Raw genomic sequence first — 23216 nt, forward strand, 5'->3', positions numbered from 1 at the left:
GATATATGTATCTCTGTCCATCCTTACTGAATTTCTCTGTATAGGATTGAGTCATTAGATGATTTCCTTTCAAAAGTATATTGAAATGAAGGCGTTAGAGCCTGAAATGTGATTTCCTTTCTGTTTGTACATATCAGATAAGCTTATTAATTAAACATAAAAGAGCAAAAAGCTATAATAAAAGACAGTATATTTTTAAGGAGCTAGTTGGGTTACGCGATGAGCTTTTGTGAAGCTCTGAACTCATTTAACAAAGGAACATTCCTGTTTTAAAAAATACAATTGGGACTTCCCTGGCAGTCCAGTGGTTAAGACTCCCTGCTTCCACTGCAGGGGGCACGGGTTTGATCCCTGGTTGGGGAGCTAAGATCCTGCATGCCGTGAGGCATGGCCACACACACACACAAAAGATGAAAAATACAATTGCACTGTGTGGTTTTTAATGCCAGGAGCAAAGCATTTACGGTTTAGAAGGAATATAGTTGTTAGAAGGTATTTAGTGTCTAGTCCACAGCCAATGAAGATCATTCTTCTGTGTAAAAGCTTTTTCTCCAAAAATGTCTATGTTGACTCTTCTTTATATAAGATGTGCTTTTAGAATACCTGTAATACTTTAGCATACATACATGTCATGTATTAAGCTCTTCTGCTCATTATAATTACCATCAGTTAGTACAAACATATGTATTTGAGAGCATCTTGGGAAATAATTCAGGATCAATTTGTTCATTTATGCAAAACACGCAGTTGGAATTTTGATGGGTATTGCATTTAATCTGCATATCAATTTGGGGGGAGTATTGCCATCTTTACCATATTAAGTCTTCCCAACTATATGAGTTTTCTTTACATTTATTCAGGTCTTATTTCTTTTAGCACTGTTTTATGGGTTTTAGTGTACAAGTCTTTCACCTCCTTAATTAATTTTTAAAAATATTTATTTATTTAATTTATTTGGTTGCACTGGGTCTTAGTTGTGGCAGGTGGCCTCCTTAGTTGTGGCTCGCCCAGCTCCTTAGTTGTGGCATGCAGACTCTTAGTTGCAGCATGCATGTGGAATCTAGTTCCCTGACCAGGGATCAAACCCAGGCCCCCTTCATTGGGAGCACAGAGTCTTAACCACGGCACCACCAGAGAAGTCCCTCCTTAATTAATTTTATTAAATATTTCATTCTTTTGGATTCTGTTATAAACGGGATTATTTTCTTAATTTCTTGTTCGGATTGTTCTTTTTCGGATGTGTGGCAACACAGGTGGGTTTTATCAACTTCATGTGTTAATCTTATACCCTGCAATTTTGCTGAATTTGTTAGCTCTAATAGCTTTCTTGTGGATTTTGGGGGGACTTTTTATTGTATAGGATCATGTCATTTGCAAATAGAGATAGTTTTATTCCTTCCTTTGCACTTTGATTTATCCCCCGCAAACACGCCCCCCTTGTCTTATTGCTCTGGCTAGAACTTAACAGTATAGTGTTGAATAGCAGTGGTGAAAGCAGGCATCCTTTTCTCATTCCTGATCATAGGTGGAAGGCTTTCAGTCTTTCACCATTGAGTATGATGTTAGCCATGGGTTTTTCATAAATGCTATTTATCATGTTAAGGAAGGTCCCTTCTATTGCTGGTTTTATGAGGGCTTTTACCATAAAAATGTGTTGGGTTTTGTCAATTGCCTCTTCTTTTTTAATTAATAACGATCATGTGGATTTTCCCTTCATTTTATTAATGTGATGTATTACATCGTTTGCGTTTCTTAACATTGAGTCCCTCTTTTAATGTAACCATAATACCACACCTAAAAAATGATTAATTCTTGAATATCATCATATATCCAAATTACCCTGATTGCCCAACGAAATGTTTTTTTTTAAAGAGTTGGTTGCTGGTGGTTCTGTTCATAGTTGTTCTGATATTAAGAACGGTAGTGAGCTGCTACATTTGACCACCACTTGTTTTGCTCATCATTTCCTTTACTGTTCCAACAGAGCTCTGGTGAAATTGTCCCAAGGTCCTCATTATGTTCAAATTTCCAAAGCCAAAGGATGTTTTGCCCTTATCTTACTTTACTTTAACTCCTTTAGTATAGTACATATCACCCTATTTAGCGTCTACAATTTTCCTTCAAGTCAGTACAGTTGCAGTGGGGGTCATACAACTTTATAAGATTAGTGGACATAAGAGCCAGTTTAGAAAGGATGGAGCATGATTGGGAATTGGAGTTATAGAGGCTTCTTTTTGAAAGCGTGACTTTAAGGGAAAGAGAAGATAGTTATGGGCCTTGCTATTTTGTCATGGTCCAGTATTGTCCATAGGGCCTGTGAGTGTGTTAGAGAGTCAGAATCTCAGGCACTGCCCTAGATCTACTGAATCTGTATTTTAACGAAATCCCCAGCAGCAATGGTTTAGGATACCTGGAAGGTGAGGGGAAACAGAGTCCAGGGCTATTTTTTAACATTTCTCCCAGGAGAGAACCTTGAACATCTTTATATTGAAGGGAAGAAACCAATGGAGAAGGAAGGGTTGAAAATATAGGACTGAGAGGTTTTACTGTCAGTTCTTTTATTTTCTCTGTGGTTTTCTTAAGAAGATAGGTAATATCCATAATAGGATGGGTATAGGATAAAAGTTTGATAATATTCATGTCAGTTGAAGGGAAACCAGCCCCAGGGACTTACTTGTGTTCCAGCCCTCACTGTTCTCTCTGTTAGCCATCCTTTAAAGGTTATCTGTTCACATCCTCATCCCCAGACCTCCCACCATATAGTTGTAATTAAAAGGGTATAAGTCTCTGAAAGATTGTTGTTCCTTGTGATTCAGGGGCATAACTTAAAAATGATGACTTAGATAATCATACTTAGATGCTTTCAGGTTGCAAGCGGCTCTTTCATATATATCTTGCAGTTCCCTAAGGCTTCTAATTTCTGTTGACTGATCCAGGTTTGCTTGAGCGTGCGGTCGTCTTTTAGCTGATCATGGTGGTAAAGTTTCTCTCCAGATCAAATAATTGTTAATATCTGGTGATTTGGTCTTTTCTCCCCTCTTTCCCCTCAATTAAGCATACTAGTGAGGTTTGGAAAAACCTGTTAGCCAGTGTAAAGACAGGTACCCATCTCATTCAACTAAATATGAAACAGAGTTGTCAAACTTTTGACCTTTTGGACTGTTTTATAAATAAGATGAGATATTTATAAAAATAACAGTTTTTTTTTTCCTGGAAAAGATGTTAAGTTACAATATGTAAGATCTGATATTCCCTCATAATTTCAAATACTCCATAAAGTGTAATTTAATCAGGTCACTATATTATTGTATATGTCAGATGTGTTTTTTGAGATAAAGAATCACAGACTATACAAAGTTTTTATCTTCCTTCACTTATCAGATTGATTGACTTTCATATGAATTTTTTTTCCAGCACTTTTGGTTTTTGAAAAATTTCAAACATACGGAAAAGTTAACAGAATATTGTAATAAACACCAGTATCCTTTTCTCCTAAATGGTAAACTGTAGTATAATGAACAATATGCTGTCCATCTAGATTCAACAAATTAACATTTTCCAATATTTTTGTTAAACTGAAGCTATCATAACAATACTCCTATGAATACTTCACCATGCATCCCTTAAGACATGTTCCTAATGACCATGGTATATAGAAAATTAATAATTCCATCATATTTTTCAGTATCCACTCCCTAGCCAAATATTTGCAGTCGTCTCAAGAATGTTTATTTATAGCTTCAAAAAAAAATCCAGGATCCTGTCGTGGCTTACCTGTTGTATTTGGTTATTGTACCTCTTTAGTCTGTTTATCTAGAACATTCCCCAACATTTTTCTGTGATATATAGGCATTTTGAAGAGTCTGGGCCACTTGTTTTATAGAATGCCCTACATTCTAGATTTATCTGATTGTTTCCTCATCATTTAACTTGTTCCTTTATTGTCAGTATTTCCTGTAAACTGGTGTTAGGTTTAAAGTCTGGGTTAAATGTACATTAAATATTTTTGGCAAGAATACTTACAGGTAGCGCTAGCATCAGAAAAGCATGTAGTGACAGATTGTCCCATAATTAGTGATGCTAAGTTCAGTCACTTGGTTAAAATGGTTAATGGCTTGCTATCTATTGTAAAGGCATTTTTATTTTTTCTGTTATTTAAGTAATTTGTGGAGTTGTGGGCATTGTTTAAATATCTTGTCCCCTAACACCTTTTCACTTACTGTTTCCATTGGTCATTGCCTGAATTAGATCTTGTATGGGGGGATGTAAAATGAGACTTTTCTAACACTGTCATTTAAAAAATACATTTTTAATTGGCATTTTATCATAATGAAGAGCTTTCCTATTCTCTTGGCCTCATTTTTTTTTTTTTAATGTGGTACTTGGGCCTCTCACTATTGTGGCCTCTCCCGTTGCGGAGCACAGGCTCCGGACGCGCAGGCTCAGCGGCCATGGCTTACGGGCCTAGCCGCTCCGCGGTACGTGGGATCTTCCCAGACTGGGGCGCAAACCCATGTCCCCTGCATCGGCAGGTGGACTCTCAACCACTGCGCCACCAGGGAAGCCCGTCATTTTTTTTAATGAGACAGATGTTTAAATTTTCTTTGAGTATAATTGAGGAACTGAATTTTAATTTATTCCGTTTGATAAAAATCAATTGCAATCCTTATTCTTTTTGCCCAAATTGTCCCAGGTTTGGCCAGTGGGAGCCCTTTCCGGCTGACTGCTATGTCAATCAAAATTTGGAGCTATGTGTATTCATTGTTACTGAGGTGTCTATTTTTTATATAAATAAATATTTATATAAATCATGAGTTCATACTCATATTTCAACTTCAAATTTTAACATTAAAATCTTACTGAACTCATTTTGGATTTTATCTTGTTTCTCTTAGCTGAAAATCTTGGTTTCTAAATCATAAATACGTTACTTATTTATCTTATTTACGTAAGGTAATCTCAAGTTATAGTATCAGTTTTACTACCAATAGTAATTCTGTTACTGAGTTCCTTGTCCCTAGAATAAAACCCATTAAACATTTACAGAGTACTGCGTTAAAAAATTATATGAAATAGTTTTTCTATGTGGTTATATTACCAATTTGCTATGCAGTTAGGTTCATTTGTTCCTTTTTGTGTTTCATTTGTTTTAAAATTCTTTTAATATGGAAAATATTGTTGCGGTTCAAAACACATAAAAAGATATATTTAGAGAAGTATTGCTTCAGTTTCTGTTTCCTCTACTCCTTTCTCTATACTTTCTGCCCTCCCCTCCCCTGTTGTTTTGTTTCTGATTTATCCTTTCAATGTGTGTTTTTACAGAAATAAACACATATGTGTGTATAGTTTTATTTCTTCCTCTTAAACAAAATGCAGATACTATGTACACTATTTTATACTCTGTTTTTTCACCTAACACCATCTCCTGGGAACCACTCCATTTCTGAAAATGGAGATCTTTCTCACTCTTTTTTTTTTTTTTTTTATAGCTTTGTAACACTTATTTGTGTGGATGTATCATACTTTATTCAGCCAGCCTCTATTGATGGACATTTGGGTTCTTTCCTATCTTGTGCCCTTAAAGAATGCTTTGGTGAATAATGTTGTGCATATGTTGTTACATATTTGTGGAGTTATAATTTTCAGGTAGATCCTAGAAAGGAATTGCTGGGTTAAAAGATACATACATGCATAATTTTGTTAAATGTTACCAAGTTTCCCTCCATTGTGATTGTGCCATTTTATCCTACCATCATCACTGTATGTGAGTGCTTCTTTCCCCACAATGCCATCAACAAAGTATGTGATAAGATTTTTGAATTTTTGTCAGTCTCACAGTAGAGAAATGGTATGTCAGAATAATTTTAATGAGGTTAAGTATTTCTTCAGTGTTTAAGGACCGTTTTTTCTTTTGTGAACTGTTAATGTCTTTTGGCATTAACTGTTTGTTAATGTCTTTTTTAAAAACAGGTTTTTGATTAATTTATTCTTTTAAAATTCAGGATAGTGGTTTTCCTTAATGATATAGTGATTGGAAGGGAGAATAATGAGAACCATTGGTGATTGTCTGTTTTTTGGTCTGGAGCTGTTTATACCGGTTTGTACACTTTATGCCAATAAACTGAGCAATATGCTTAAGTAAAAAAATAAAATAAAATAAAAACAGGTTTTTGGTCTTCTTCTTGTTTTTTTTAAATGAGATTTTTGTGTGTTAGGAAGATGAACTTTTTGTAAAAGAGTCATCAGATGTTTTCTCTAAGTTTATTAATTTGTCTTTTTTTTAAATTGAAGTATAGTTGACTTACACTGTTATGTTAATTTATAAGGTATACAGTGTAGTGATTGAATATTTATAGATTATACTCCATATAAAGTTATAAAATATTGATTATATTCCCTGTGCTGTACATTACAGCCTTGTAACTTATTACAAGTAGTTTATATCTCTTAATCCCTTTTACCTATTTTGCCCCTTCTCCATTCCTCTCCCCTTATAATTTGTCTTTTGACTTGGTTTACAGCATTATTTTGTCATGTAAAGTTTATTTTATGAAGTTTATTTTCTTACTCTTTTCTTTTATTGCCTCTAGATTTTGAGTCATAGTTACATTTTTCCTACTGCTAGGTTTTCTTTTAGTATGTTTTCATTCTTTACATTTACATATGTGATCCACTGGGAGCCCTTATTGTGTATAGTGTGAACTACAGATAGAATTTTGTTTGTTTATTTTTCCCAAATGGCAAGTTGCTTATTCAAGCACCGCTTATTAAATTAAAAAGTCCATCTTTCCCTCAGTGTATTGAGGTGTCACCTTTATCATATACTAAATTTCTGTTCATTGTTCTTTCTATTTACTCATTTGCCAATACTATTTTGATTTAAATATGGAGGCTATTATAGTGTTATATTTAGCTGGGCTTTAACAACTTCATTGAGCTATAATTCACATATCGTACAATTCAGCCATCTAAAGTGTACAATTAAATGGTCTTTAGTATATTCACAGAGTTGTGTAGCCACAGTCCATTTTAGAACATTTTCATCACTCTGAAAAGAAACCTTATACCCTTAGCAGTCACTCTCCAATACTCTTTCCTACTCTCTAGTCCTAGGCAACTACTAAATTACTTTCTGTCTCTGTAGATATACCTGTTCTGGACATTTCATGTAAATGCAGTCATACTATATGTGGTCTTTTTTGTCTGGCTTTTTTCACTTAATATGTTTACAAGGTTCATCCATGTTGTACCATGTATCAGTACTTCTTTGTTTTTATTGATCCATGATATTGTTACATGGCTATACTACAATCTACATATCCATTTATTAGTTGATGGACATTTGATTGTTTCCACTTTTTGGCTGTTGTGGATAATGATGTTATAAGCATTTGTGTACCAGTGTTTGCATAGATGTGTTTTCTTTTCTCTTGTGTATATACTGAGAAGAATCTGTGTTTATTTTTCCTCTTGGGTCATGTGGAAAATCTATGTTTAACCCATTGAGGAACTGTCAGACTGTTTTGCAGAGCTGTTGATTTCCACCAGCATTGTATGAGGATTCCAATTTTTCTGACACTTGTTATTATCTGCTTTTTTATTCTAGCCATTCCCATGAATGTGAAGTGGTATCTCATCGTGGTTTGATTTGTAGTTCCCTAATGGCTAATAGTATGTTCAAGATCTTTTTATGTGCTTTCGGACATTTGTATATCCTCTTTGGACAAATGTCTATTTAGATTCTTTGCCCATTAAAAACAAAGAAGGTGTTTTATTTTATTTTATTTTATTATTTATTTATGTTTTGCGGTACGCGGGCCTCTCACTGTTGTGGCCCCTCCCATTGCGGAGCACAGGCTCTGGACGTGCAGGCTCAGCGGCCATGGCTCACGGGCCCAGCCGCTTCACGGCATGTGGGATCCTCCCGGACTGGGGCACGAACCCTTGTCCCCTGCCTCGGCAGGCGGACTCTCAACCACTGCGCCACCAGGGAAGCCCAGTCAGGGGATTTTTAAAGGTGAAATTTTGACAGGAATTATGAAGGTAAATTTTGTGAAAACACCTGAATACTAGATAAAACTTCTGAGAATTGACCTGAGGATGATTGTGGTATTGCCCCTTTTTTGTTTCATATGTTTCTTGTAATCAATAAAATCAAGTTGTTTGATCCTATTTACATTTCTAAAATTGTATTCTAGCTGTTGAAAAATAGTAGGAGATTTATAATTCCCAAAGTAATTATTTTAGTTTTGGTTTGCAGTTAACATTTGGGAAACAAAAGGGGAGACCAAAAATAATTTATTTTGTTCTCAAGGAGAAAACTAGCCTTAACCTGACATATGTTAACTTATCTATTTATTTCTTCCCTCCCTGCCATGCAGAGTTTTATATGATGGTAAAGAAAGACTAATTCCAGGATGTGAAGTGATCCAAGCCACACCCTATGGTCGCTGTGCCAATGTCAACAATAGTTCAACTACTTCACAAAGAATCTTTATCACTTATCGAAGGGCTCCTCTAATTCGACCCCAGAATTCGTTGGCTGTAACTGATATCTGTGTTATCGTAACCAGTAAGGGAGAAACCCCTCCTCATACCTTCTGCAAAGTTGACAAAAACTTAAACTGTGGAATGGTAAGAATAAAGTTTCATTTCCAAAATTTCATATGAAAATTTTAAAAAATTTTTTGGACTTCTCTTTATTATTGGGCTTATTATTTACTCTCAGTTTATATTGTCATGACTTTTTTATTACTTTTAGCTCTCTAATTTTTATGGTTCATAATAACTTAAAAAAATCCTTAGCTACCTGATGTTTTAGAATAATTTCATCCAGAAAATAGATGCTTAAAGTCAGGGATTTTTTTTTTTTGATATGTACTAATACATTACACTAATATACAGGTTTTGTTAGCTTTTGGGTTTTAGTGGTGTCTTTAAGGACAATTACAGGGAGATTGGGTCAAGACACCCTTTATATTTATTTATTTTAAATATTGTAGTTTTCGTATTTATTTTAAAAGGGCTCTACTGAAGAAGAAAATGCAACATATACATTGGATTTATAGTTTTATGACACTAAAGTTTACTGTTGGGTTATGTTTATTTTGAAAAACAACTTAAAGGAAATTAATATTAGCTTAAATGAGGTATAGGCAGAGATGACCCATGCACCCAAGGCTATTAGTCAAGACAGGTTTGCCTCTGGAGATAATGACTTCATAGCATCTAGTGACCCCAGTCTTCCCTAGTTTGGGCTCAGCACCCACGTTTTGTGCTGTTTCTTTCAAATAGAGGCAGCCTCTGCATGATTACAGAATTGTAAAATTTTTGAAACAAGCTTTGCATCAGTTTAATGTTCGTGGCAATTTGTTTTTATTCCTTTTCTTCTAGTGTTTTCAGTTTCATGTTTTGCTATATTGTATACTATATATAGTCTGTTTGATAAACATGTTTTAAATAGACTTCCTTGAGGAAATAATCAAAATCTTTAGAAGACATTCAACAAAATCAATTTATTATCACTCTTTTGTCTTTTTTTTAAACCTAATTTATATTTTACAGTGGGGTTCCAGTGTGTTTCTGTGTTATAAGAAGTCTGTGCCTGCTTCTAATGCAATAGCATATAAAGCTGGTGAGTAAATGAGAAAAAAAAGGTCTCTGTATTGTTGCACACTAACATTTGGTTAGAAGAGACAGTGTATGCTCCCTTATACAGTTTGTGGAATTGATCTATTCATAAATTGAATTATCTGTAACTTTAGCATGTAAAGGCATAAGTTTTCCTAAATACATTACATACTACAAGATACATTAGTATTACCCCCCACCAATAAAAATATACTGTTAATTAAATGGAAAATTTTATTCCAAACAAGCATTTGTGGAATAAACATTCAATTTTAGTCTACACTAATAGATTTAATAGTTGAGTGAAAAATATTTACTCTCTGACCTTTTATATTTTGGCAGTCAGAAAGGTGTCAAACTACATCTTTACTTCTTATAAATTTCCTTCTCTTATCTCTGTGTGTCTGATTTGAAACCACATGTTACTTGCCATGAAAGGTGGAGTTGCTTCCTTTCTCCCTTGTTGCAAAGAATCAGCTATATGGAAGAGAGGAGGGCCTGAGAACCTTTTCTGCCATGAAGTGTTTGAGAAATCTATCGCCACATTCTTAACTGCACAGTAAAGTGTCAAGGGCTGTAAAGATTTAAGTGTGACCTCTTCATCCCACTGGTATGGTGGGATAAAAACTGAAAATACAGGTATGCTCCAGTTGTAAATAGAAGAGATACTGGAATACTTCTTTGTGAAAAGAAGCAGTGTCAATTACTTTTTATTGTGCACAATTTTTGGAATAAAGTTTTACTTCAGGGAAGTCAGGCAAATCCATATATGAGAAATCTTAATTGTCCTCATAAAGACATTCATACTAATGTATCAAACCATTTAATATAAAAATAAAGGCAACAATTAACAGTTATAAATTTCAGTATCACTTTAAAATGTAATACTGTTAATATTGCTGTAATGTGTTGATTATATATGATTTACTTAGAAGTTTTTTTTTCTTTTTGGTGGTGAGAAAGTGTCACTTAAAGAAAACGTATAGAAACAAGTTTTGTGAAGGTGTTCAGGTATTTGATATAAGACATATTTTAGAATAAAGAATTTTGTAGACTGAATTTGGACTCAAAATTCTGCTACTGACTTTCAAGTGTTTAAACTAGAGGTGGTCTGTGTGTTAGAGATATTAGAGGCTAATGAATTGATGCCATGTAGCTACTTTATTCTGAAGGGTCTTTGTTATGCTTCTCAGAGTGCCCCCTGCTCCTGCTTCCTTGATCTCGCAAACTGTACAGAAACAAGAGTTTCTGTCTCATTTACTTTTCATGTTACATTCATTTTACACTGCTGCTCTCTCAAGAAAAGTTTAGGGGCTGTGATAATTTCTGCTGCCTTGGCATTATTTCATAACACTTGTCCCTTCCCTGAATTTTTTTTTTCTCCCCACAGAAGACTAACTGAAATAGTTGATAAATTTCCCTGTATGTTTCTTGCATTCTCTAAGATGTTGGCAGTATGTAGGGAAAATACATTAAGATTAATGATCCTGTTGAATAGAGTTTTAACTAGTATATTTAATACATTTTAATTTTACAGTGAACTTTAAGTCCATGGGTAAAAATAAATGGTAAATTTGTTATTTATTTTAATTACTGATATGGCAAGAGAAAAATTGATCTTGAAATTTCACACAAATATTTTGTAGAATGTGCTATTAAAATATCCTATTAATATGTAATATGTAAAACATCCTATTAATATGTATCCTATTAATATGTAATTAGTAACTATTTAAAAGTAACTATTTAAAAAAAATTATCGGGAGTTCCCTGGCAGTCCAGTGGTTAGGACTTGGCGCTTTCACTGCCGTGAGCCCGGGTTCAATCCCTGGTCACGGAACTAAGATCCTGTAAGCCGTGTAGCACAGCCAAAGAATAAAAAATAAAAAAATAATAAATAGATAAATAAGTATCATTATGTCCTTTCTCCAATAGGTTTAATTTTTAGGTATCCAGAAGAGGACTATGAGTCATTTCCGCTATCGGAATCTGTCCCTCTCTTCTGCCTTCCGATGGGAGCTACGATTGAATGTTGGGATCCCCAAAGCAAATACCCACTTCCAGTTTTTTCAACTTTTGTCCTCACAGGCTCTTCTGCTGAAAAGGTATATTTTTTCCTCTTTTATTAAACCTATTTTGTCCATGTTTTTAACCCATAAAATGATTAATATAAGGTTAATGTGAATGTTAGGATTATTTGGACACAATACATTTCTGTTTACATTTGTACTTCAATGCCCAAAGTGAGAAGTCTACATGAAAATTGGGATCAGGATGCTGATACCCCTTGAGTGTCTATAGGAGCACATATAAAGTCTCTGGAGAGATACCCTCAAAACCCAGGCTTCAAGATGAGATGCTAGTGAAAGTTAGAAGACATAGGTACCATAGGAAGAATCAACAAGACACAGAGCTGTATTACACCCTTAAGATATTGAAATGATAGAATAACAATATCAAAGATATTATAAATTGAATATATAATTGAAATTATTCAGGACCTAATAGAGGGGCTCAGAACATCAAGGAAAGAACAGGATATTTTGAAAAATGAGTAGACAGGTTGGAAAAAGAATCAAATGTCTAGAAATGAAAATATCCATAAAATTAAAAATGTAATGAATGGTTTAAACAGCAGATAAGTCATACATGAAGGAAGAATTAATGAAGTGGAAAATAGGTTATCTTGAAAGTGGCACAGGAATACATAAAATATAAAAGGAGTTTAAAAATGGAGAGGATAGAATCAGATGGACCAACAGATATTTAATGAACCCCAGAAAGAGAGACTAGAAAAGGGAGAGACAGCATTTTAAGAGCTAGTGGTTGATTGAGAGTTTTCCAATGTTGATGAAAAATTGAGTTTTTCAGGTTAAAGATACACTCTGAATCTTCAGCAGAAAAAAAATAAAAGTATAAAACCACCTGTTTTCATATTATAGTAAAATGATAGAATACCAAAGACAAAAAACAACCAGAAAGAGAAGACATACTTACTTATAAAGGTATAACTATTAATTGATGGCTAATTTCTCAACAGCAACAGTGAGGGTCATAAGACAAATAATACATTAAAATTGAGGGAGTAAGTGAAGATAGTTTAAACAGTATGCAGAAAGCGCTAGCCATAAAAGAAAAGATGAATAATAGGACCTCACTGGAGTTAAGGACATCTGTTCATTCAAAGGTACCATTAAGAAGGTGGAAAAGCAGGCCCCAGGCTGGGAGAAAGTCATGTGATACTGTAGGTGTTCCATAAGGGTCTTGTATTCAGAATATTTAAAGAACTTCTATATTGTCAGCAAGGATAAGAAATAACTCTGTGGCCCAACAGGTATACACCTGAGCATATCCCAAGAGAAATGAGTATATATATTCTCCAAAACACATGTATATTTATATACTTTATTGGTAATAGCCAAAAATTCAAAACATGTATAAACAGTAATAATAACATAGAATGATAATTTAAAATAAAAGAGATGGCAAAAAAGCAATATTAGGAAATAAAAAGTAAATAAAACTACAGATCTAGTAGAAATTTAAAAATTGAAAACTTTCTTAGGAAGTTTGATAGAATAGCCAATTTTATTGAAATGTGTAACTAACCAAGGCTGACTCTTGTGGAGCAAACAAAAATACATCTGTGTCCTCATTCTCCAGTCTTCAAGTTTACAGCCACTGTACTGAAGACAATAATTAAGGTTAAGTATCCAGCAGTGTCTGGAACATAGTAAAGTACTCACTAAATGGAAGGCCAGTACTATATTGACTGGATTGCTTACAAGTAAGCTAACTGTTTAGCTTAATAATCATTTATAGTTTCTTCCTTTGAAAGCAATAAATATAAATGAATATTTTAATATCTTCAAACACTTAAGCATTACCAAAGTTACTTTGACGAGTAGAGAACAACAAATCCTCATTGTGATGCTTTTGACATATTGCTTGTTAAGAACCCCAGAGATGACTTTGAAATAATTGTAAGTGAGAGTGTTATTTGTATCTGTAAAGACAAGGGTTAATGTGATATAACAGACACACATATATATGACATATATACATACACATATGTATATAGTGACTAAACAGTTAAAAGATTTATAAAAGTATCACTTAGCCATTTCTAGAGCATTTTCATCACTCTAAACAGAAGTTTCTTCCACTCCTATCCTATGTCTCTCTTTTCTACTATCTGTCTCTACCAATTTGTCTATTCTAGGTAGCACATATAAATGGAATCATGTAATATTTGTCTTTTTGTGTCTGGCTTATTTCACTTAGCGTAATGTTATCAAGGTTCATCCATGTTGCAGTATTTATCAGAATTTGATTCCTTGTTAAGGATGAATAATATTCTCTTGAGTGTATATATAGTCAGCCCACCATATCCAGGGATGCCCAACCTGTGGATCCGGAGGGCCGACTGTACTACATCATTTTATATAAGGGACTTGAGCATTCATGGATCTTGGTATCCGCTGGGGGTCCTGGAATCAACCCCCCTCGAATACTGAGGGATGACTATACTACATTTTGTTTATCTGTTCGTCTGTTGATGGACATTTGGGTTGTTTCTGTCTTTTGGTTATTGTGAATAATGCTGTTATGAACACTGGTGTACAAGTATTTGTTTGAGTCCCTGCTTTCAATTCTTTTGGGTATATACCTAGGAGTGAAATTGCTGGATCATAGGATAATTGTTTATCTTTTGGAGGAGCTGCCAAACTGTTTTCCCCCATAGCTGCACCATTTTACATTCCCATCAACAATGTTTGAGATTTTTTTTTTCATTTACCTGTCATATGCACTCTAAGCAAATACTTCTTTTGGAAAAAGAGAAAAAGAGAAATTAATTTTTAAAAACACTCAAATTTTACAATGGAATTTTTTTACTCTGTAGGTATATGGAGCTGCCATCCAGTTTTATGAACCTTACTCTCGAGAACTTCTAACAGAAAAACAGCTTATGCAGCTGGGCCTGTTGACACCTGTGGAGAGAAAAATGGTCTCCAAATCCATCAATTCAAACAAATGCATTTGTTTACTCTCACACTGGCCTTTTTTTGAAGCTTTTAGAAAATTTCTCATGTTTATCTACAAACTTTCTGTGTCTGGACCACATCCTCTTCCCATTGAAAAGTATGTATAATGATTTGAAGGATGTCTGGTGAAAAAATTGGTTGTATATATGTACATTTCATTGTTTACCTGACTTCAAGCATCAGAGTTGAAAGGGAAGGAGAGTCACAGTCATTCTACTTTTTGCTTGCTCCCTTCTTCACCTGAATCATTGACTCTGAATTTAAAATTGAGGAGTGGTGGTGAGGATGACCAGATAAAAATCTTCTGAGAATTCAGCTGAGGAAGAAACATATATATACATTATATTGTATGTGTTCTTCCTACTCATTCTTAAATAACCAAGAGAAAAATAGCTGTTGTTGCACACACACCCCAACTATCCAAATGACCATTGCAAGTTAAACATCTCTAAACTGATGTAGAAATTAATGGTGTTAATTGATGTTAATTGATTAATTGATGTTAAAAGTAAGGTTTTGGTTTTAGCATTGATAGAACTCTACATGCTTTCCCTTTGATTTGTAATTCTCTTCATCATGGAAATGTTTTGTAAGCAAGAAAAATAGATGTGGAACCACTGTCTTTTTAAAACCACATCTTTTCTGACTTCTAGTGGCATTTTGACTTGTTTATTATAGTAAATAACTCATGTATCCTGCTAACAAAGCAAGTCAAGATCTTTGGTGGAAATGTGTTATACTGCGTGTAAACAGATTTTTCTTAAACTTTGCAAAATTTCACATTATAGCAAAAAGATTATCAGTGAAGCATACTAGTTTAGTGGATAAGAGGGGGCCAGTTACCTGTAGGTTTTAAAGTAATGCTGCTCAAAAATCAACTTTATAAAATAGTAAAAGTACTATGCAGAAACACATCAAAATTTGGTGTAGCAATATGGTTTCAGCTTTCTTGTATTACTGGAATGACAGTCTAATGGTTCATAATTCTAGATTTAACTTTCAGCTGTCAGATTAACTTAAAATTGATTGGAGTAAATTTAATGTTAATAATAAGTTAGCAGCCTTTTGAAAAATTAAGGTTCTATGAAATTTGTGAAAAAAAAATCAGTGTATATCATCAATTCTTTTTTTTCAGTTGAAGTAATACTTTGCATTTAGTGGCTCCTAAGAGCTCAAAACTTTGGAAAGACTTGAGTTATTATGTATAGGTGGAGAAATAGGACAAGTGATTTGCCCGAAGTTATAGTGTAAGAACTATATTAATTTAATTAATATTATTAGATTGAATTCTGTATTAGTTTTGATTCATTATATCACAGTTAGTTGCTCCCCATACTGATACTGATAACCAGGGCAATAAATGTTAGCTTCTTTCATGAAAACTATATTCATGTTATTCTTATTTTCCTGGTGATAATAGGGTATATTAATCTGGACTTTTAATCAGGAAATACATTTTGCATTTTAGAAGTTGCATTCCACTCATAGTGGAATGAGTACATTTATTTACACTAAGTAAATGTATTTATTTATTTAGCTTAAGTTTTAGGTAAGTGGCTTTGTCAGGTCCAGGATGATGAATAATGGTACTTAAGATCTGTTAAAATCCATGAAGCATTTTAGAAAAGTAATTATCTTTATTTCAAAAATTTTTTCTAGGCACATTTCACACTTTATGCAAAACATCCCTTTTCCTTCACCACAAAGACCAAGAATCCTGGTACAGGTAATAAAAAACAGTATGTCTGAAGGGAGTGCTGCATATGTTCATTCCAGTCATTGCAGTGTGGGGGCTATGGCCCTTCTGGTTTGAGGCAGAGCAAGATGCATCCATGAAATCCTTGAATTCTCTGTATTTTATATCTTTAGCTAATATTCTTTGGTACTGTTTTTTTGAATTTTGGGTATACAGAATTGGAATAATTACAATACTTGGTTCATGACATCATCATTGGTTCATGTGTGGCCTTTATGTAGCCAACTTTAATAATGTAAAACCCAAAATTATGTTGAGGGCATGTTTTTAACATTCGAGTGACTAATAAATATCAAATGTGAAATTGGTTATGGTTGGAAGGCGGAAGTGAAGCAGTCTATAATAGTGTTGTTAAAGGACCAGTTTCTTTTTATTTCCAGTCAGTGGCAGACCTATATAAGTATATAGCTTGTGACGTAAGCAGCTTACCATATGAGATCAGTATAGACGTGAACAGGTCTATTCCCTGTCCAAAGACATGAGTTCACTGATAATGTACTTGGATATGAGAGCAGTGTCAGAGTGCCATGAAAGTTTCTAAATCGCTTTCTCTCTATTTATATACTGTTCTTCCTGGACCAATAACAGTTTGCAGACTGATCTATAGAGGCAAGCTATTTAAACATTTTTTTCTAAGATGGTTATTAACATTATATGTGTTAGTCAAATATTGTTAATCTTGAATGTATTTCAGTTCAGCAAATATTAATATATATTAAGCAATTGCCAAATAGAGAGTAAATAAGTTGGAGGCTTTTAAAAAGCAGTTATTCCATAATTTTTAAACAGCTGTATTTTAATCAGTTAACTGAATCAAAATTCAGTTGAATTAACCATTTAATTTTAAAGAACTATATACTTCTAAGTAAATAACAGCTATTGTTTTATGTTTTAGTACATGTTTCCAAAACTGTTTCAGTCTGCCTATTAAAACTGTTTTCCATTTTACCCTTGATCTAAATATTTAGGTTTCAAAATTGGCTTGGTTAATTTATCATTTTTTTTCTTTTTTTAAGCTATCAGTCCATGATGCGTTAATATTTTCACAACCAGTTTCTACACCTTTACCACTAAGGTAATTAATGGTATATAAAATAATACATTTGTTCACTTGGAGCAGAATGCTTTAAAATATTTTAAGGGTTAGTATAATAGAGTTGTGTTATCTTTACAAACTAAGACTAGCCTTAATGTTTCTAACTTTGATAGCTGGGGCCATTCAGCATTTTAAAAATGGAACACTTAAAGAAAGTTGCAAGATTGAATGTGGGGAATCCCTTTTCCTCTCATCTCCCTTCCGCATATCCAGTTGCTTACTAAATGTTCAAGGTGAACTGATTTTACCTCCTAAAATGTCTTGAATCTATTGGCTTCTCTTCATCTGTGTCACTAGTCCAGGCTAGCATGATCTTTTACCTGGACTACTTCATTATGAGCCTCTTAATTGGCACTCTTTTGGTCTTGTCTTTCAGTTTTTTATCCACACTGCAGCCAGTGTTTCCTTCTGAGAATGCAAATATAAAATTGTTGGAGAATGCAAATATTTTTACTTTGGGCATAATCTCTTGTTGTTTTCATCCCTTCCTCTAATACGCTTTAGTCACAGTAGGTTTATTTCAATTTCTTGAATATGACAATTGCTTTTCCTTGCTTCAGGACCTTTGCAAATGTTGTCTCCCCACCAACCCCTACCTTCTTTCTTTAGAGCGCAGCTCAAATGGCTGTTCTTTAGGAAAATCTTTCCGATAAATGCCCTTGTTGCCAAAGGATGAGTTTGAATCATTCTCCTATACCATCTTATTAAATTTGCTACTTTTCAGTGATAACTAAATCAGGACTTGAAATTAATATTAGATTTTCAATTTATTAATATTTAGGAAATAATTTAATAAGCAAATCTTAGCACCTTTTGGTGAAACAGTTCATAATCACCTCTTTTTCTCTCCTTTTCTAGTGGAGCCAACTTTAGCACCTTGTTAATGAATCTGGGTCCTGAGACTTGTGCAACACTGCTGCTCTTTGTTTTACTTGAGAGCAAGATTTTGCTGCATTCTCTTAGGCCAGCTGTGTTGACTGGAGTAGCTGAAGCTGTTGTAGCTGTAAGTATAGAATTTTCTTTTTAGTGCAGAATTCTTGACAGAGAATTTTTACTCTAAAGGGAAATTTCCTTCAACCAAAGCTTTGAAATTACCACTAAATGTTTAACATAAATGTAGTAGGATGGCAAAGAGAAATACTAAATATAAAGAAAAAAAGTGATTTCTATTGAGAGAATTTCAATTTCTAATTTTTCATATTTTAGAGTTCTTCAGAGAATCTATATGATTACATAATAATAGAACTTGTGAATGAAGCTTACTTTATTAAATGAGAAGCTCTGGTCAATTTCAGCTGCCCTAAAATTGTGGACATGAATTACATGACTAATTTCTCCCAATTTTAACTTTTAATCATTGTGAGCCAGTAATGTATAGGAAAATCTAGGTGATTGTGAAATTGGATAATGTACAGATGTTTAGCTATTGTGAAAAGCATAAATAAAAGTTAAATCAAGTCCTGTTTTAAAACCTCTTGATGGCTTCCCATTGCAATTAGAAGGAGGTCTGATCATGTAGGGCTTTATAGGTCATAATATAGAATTTTGGATGTTCTATTTCTCTAACTCTATTTTCCATTATTTGTTTAATTTAAAATAGCTGACTCTCTCTTCCCTTCCCCATTTTACTCTCATGGAAGTAAGGACCTTTTTTAGGTCTCTTTTTTACTCCTGTGTCCTCAGCATTTATCACAGTTAAATAGCATGGAGTAAACACTCAATAAATACTTGTTAAATCAACAAATGGGGTATGTCTCCAAGTTATTAATCTGGTCAGAGAAATGCTGCTAGGACTGAAAACAGTGATAACCATTTGAGATGGTTTATGGGGGGCAAAGATCCTAATTATGTACTAATTTTCCAAGCCTCCACAGTTACATGTAAAAGCAAAAGTTGTTATAACATGAAAATATTTGTTAATGAACTGACCAGTTTTAGAAAGTTCCCACTCAAATATTTCTTCCTATAAAACTTTAGGGATTATCCATGCCCCTCTGTCTGAATCTCTGTGGCCCAGTCTCTTGCAATGTGAAATCGGAAATCTTATTAAAATGCAAGATTGCATGAAATTTATGTAACCGATGTTGGAGAACAGCCTGAATTGCTTGCAAAACTATTGATAAATGAGGATTTGATAGTAAGACAAATTACCATTTAAAGAGGAGAAAATTGAAAAGAATCCTGACAGTTTAAATTCCTCAAAAGGAGAGTGATTTGAATATCAAAGAATATTGAAGGGTTAATGGAGCCCCATAGCAAAAATTGATGGAACCAATGGGTATTCTTGTAAAATTGACATTGTTTATGATTGTGTGCAAAAGTCGAAGGTGAAGACAAGGGTGTCATATTTTGTTGTCTAGTAGTTTTATTCTGAAATTTCTTATGTAGTTAGAGGTGTAACGTACCTTTTGTTGAATGGTAGATAGTCAGTTTTCCCTGGAGGAAATCTGAAGTCCTTGCAAGGTCCTTTGCGAGTAGTTCTATCCCTCTGCTCTCTGATACCATTTTCTACTTCTCTCCCTCTTGCTCACTCTGCTCCAGCCACGCTGGCCTCTTTGCTACCCCTGGCACATACTAGGCAGTCCCCACACCTTAAGGCCTTTGCTCTAGCTGTTCCTTTTCTTCGAAGCGCTCTTCTCCTAGATATCCCCTTGACTAAAACCCTCACCTCCTTCAAGTTTCAGCTCAGTGTCACTTTCTTAATGAAGCCTACCCTGTTTGGCCTATTTAATAATACAGCCTGCTTTCCCCCTCTCCTCTCTCATGTTCTAAACTCTCATCGCCTTTACTTGGCTTTACTTTTTCTTTTTTTCGTAGCACTTAGCGCTCTCTCACATGGTATATATTTTATTTATTATGTCTTCTTTTTGTTTTCTCTCTTCCTGCTAGACTAGGTGTTGGCAAACTGTGGCCTGTGAGTCAAATCCTGGCTGCCACTTGTTTTTGTAAATAAAATTTTACTGGAACATAGGCCATTTATTTACATAATGCCTATGACTGCTTTCATACATGAAGACAGAGTTAAGTATTTGTGACAGAGACAGTGTGGCTTGCAAGGCATAAAATATTCTTATCTTTTATAGAAAAAGTTTGCTGGCTCTTATGCTACACTGTACATTTCATGAGGGCAGGATCTTTGTTTCATTCACTGTTACAGCCCCATCATCTAGAACAGTTCTTGGTACATATTAAGTGCTCAATTACTAGAAAGTAAATAAATGACTGAAGACAGAATTCCAATTCTGTATAACCATCTGGAATAACTGGCAGAGGTAGTAAATGCTATAGGTAATTATTTGGGGTGAGTACTGATGGGTAAGGTAAGAATTGAACTAGATCTTGAAATATAGCAAGGATTTTTGTAGTAGAGGAAAGATTTTGTCATCAGTGATTAAACTTTTAATATTGATTATTAAAATTTTAATTTTTTTTTTTTTACTTATCAAAACTTGTCTTTTTTCCGTTTTAAAAAGAACACATTGATACAATTAAGGTAGAGCTTTATAAAGGAAAGCTGGTAAAGATTGTTGAGGTATGTTTTATATTGACTAATATTTTTAAGATGCCAAGATTCACTGAAGTTGGATAATATTATGTTTATTTGGGCCGTTACAAAATTTTTTTGGTTGAAATTTTTAGTTGACTATTACTGTTCCCAAGAGAATCATTTAAATTTTTTTAGTTCTTGGTGTTCTTAGTTGGATTTTAGTCAAAGGTTATCTTGAAAATTAACAGATGGATGAAATACGTCAGAGTTAAAGATCATGAGTTTGTTTTATAAAATTTTGGGCTATTTTTTCTCCTCTTTCACTTTCTCCATAAAATGGGAATGTGGATTTTGTATAGGCATTAGAAGAATTAACATGCAAAGAGCTGTTAGCATTTTAATTGTGCTTATGATCATTGTCATTCTTGAAGATTTTAATCACATTGGTTCATAGTATTGCCTAGCAGTGTTTTATAGTCATTTAGTTTTTGGAATGAAGTTTAATATAGTCATTTAGTTTTTGGAATGAAACTAGACTTTAATGCTCTGTAATGGTCCCTTTCAGTAGTATTAGTTAATTACTAATTCTCATTGCAAATTTAAAACTTGGTTAATTTTTTAAAACTTTTTTTCCCAGATGATCTTTCCATTTCAGTGGCAATGCCCATATATTCCCCTTTGTCCTCTTTCACTGGCAGCCGTGCTTAGTGCACCTTTACCATTTATAGTTGGAGTTGACTCAAGGTATTTTGATCTTCATGACCCACCACAAGATGTTGTTTGCATTGACTTGGATACAAACATGTTATATATGTAAGTTGATTCTTTTTATATTATCTTCATTTATATTTTTCCCCACATGTAGTTATAGCTCATTGAAAGCATATACAAATATGCTACTTTTAAAAGTTGGTAATAAGTCTTCAGATTCAATGCAATGATTCTCAATCAGGACAGGTATCAGAATCCTGGAATGTTGTGTGATTTGAAAAAGATTGTGTTCAATATTATAATAGTTTATATTGGATAATAATGTTAACAGTAGGCAGGAGATATTTATGTTTATCAGAAGAGAATATGGATTATTAAAAAAAAAAAGGTTAAAAACACTGCTTTCAGAGCTCAAGAGATGATACGCTATCTAGGTTTAGTTCAAAATCCGTGTGTAAGCTCTTAAAAAATGGGTTTACCTGTTTGAGTTTAGTCACGATATAGGGTAATATGCTGTTTTCTTAGTTGTCAAGATTTGAATTTTATAGGGATTACAGAGAAATTGATATTAAAAATCAGTCAGAGTTTGTGTTTACTGGAGGTGATAAATATGTATAGCAGTGGTGTAACTGAGGGTTCAGACAGTAGAGCACCACACTAATAAAAGAAGATTCATCCATCCAGTTCTAGATGGATGTTTAGGAGCGCCCTCTGCAGCCCCGTCCTCACAAAAACAACAAACAACGTGGGTAAAGGGCAGTAAGTATTGAAACTTCCCTAGTATTAGTGCCAAATTCCAGGTCCTGGAGTGCTTTTATTCTTTACTGTTTGATACTGGCAGAAAATGAATAGAGTAAGAATTTGGGATGAGACCTCGATGGTTACAGCAGTAGAATTGGTTGGGAAAATAGCCTTGAGTGAACCAGAAGAATAACTTAAGGAAGGAAGAAAACATTTAATGTACCTTAAAAAATAATTTTGAAATGGATCTACCATTGTATTTTGAAAACTGTGTAATTGTGGTAGTTCTTTACTATGTTTGTTTGTTTATTTATTTGGGTTTTCAGTACTTAAAAAAAATTGAAGTATAGTTGATGTATAATATTGTACTATTTTCAGGTACACAGCATAGTGATTCAGTATTTTTACAGATTATATTCCAATAAAAGTTATTAAAAGGTAATGGCAATAATTCCCTGTGCTATGCAGTATATCCTTGTTGCTTATTTATTTTATACATAGTAGTTTGTATCTCTTAATTCTATACCCCTATCTTGCCCCTCCCCGCTTTCCTCTCTTCACTGGTAACCATTAGTTTGTTTTCTATATCTGTGAGTCTGTTTCTGTTTTGCTGTACTCATTTTTTTTTATATTTTAGATTCTACATATAAGTGATATCACACAGTATTTATCTTCCTCTGCCTAATTTCACTAAGCATAATATTCTCTAGGTCCATCCATGATGCTGCAAATGGCAGAATTTCATTCTTT

The 23216-nt window shown here is 33.8% G+C and overlaps 1 protein-coding gene across 3 annotated transcripts in view; it reads left to right on the forward strand.

The window, feature by feature from the left end:
* The window catches only part of DENND4C (DENN domain containing 4C), a 128119-nt gene that overhangs the window by 32935 nt on the left and 71968 nt on the right, over positions 1–23216 (forward strand). For all 3 annotated transcript variants that reach the window (XM_027105936.1, XM_027105937.1, XM_027105938.1), the window contains exons 3-10: positions 8382–8634; positions 9565–9634; positions 11566–11735; positions 14534–14772; positions 16335–16401; positions 17448–17506; positions 18386–18530; positions 21652–21827. In XM_027105936.1, coding sequence (XP_026961737.1) covers positions 8382–8634; positions 9565–9634; positions 11566–11735; positions 14534–14772; positions 16335–16401; positions 17448–17506; positions 18386–18530; positions 21652–21827 — 1179 coding nt within the window. The remainder of the gene's footprint in view (positions 1–8381; positions 8635–9564; positions 9635–11565; positions 11736–14533; positions 14773–16334; positions 16402–17447; positions 17507–18385; positions 18531–21651; positions 21828–23216) is intronic.

Source organism: Aethalodelphis obliquidens, unplaced genomic scaffold, assembly GCF_003676395.1.
Source record: "Aethalodelphis obliquidens isolate GAN/ISIS:26980383/991018 unplaced genomic scaffold, ASM367639v1 scaffold7, whole genome shotgun sequence".
NCBI lineage: Eukaryota > Metazoa > Chordata > Mammalia > Artiodactyla > Delphinidae > Aethalodelphis > Aethalodelphis obliquidens.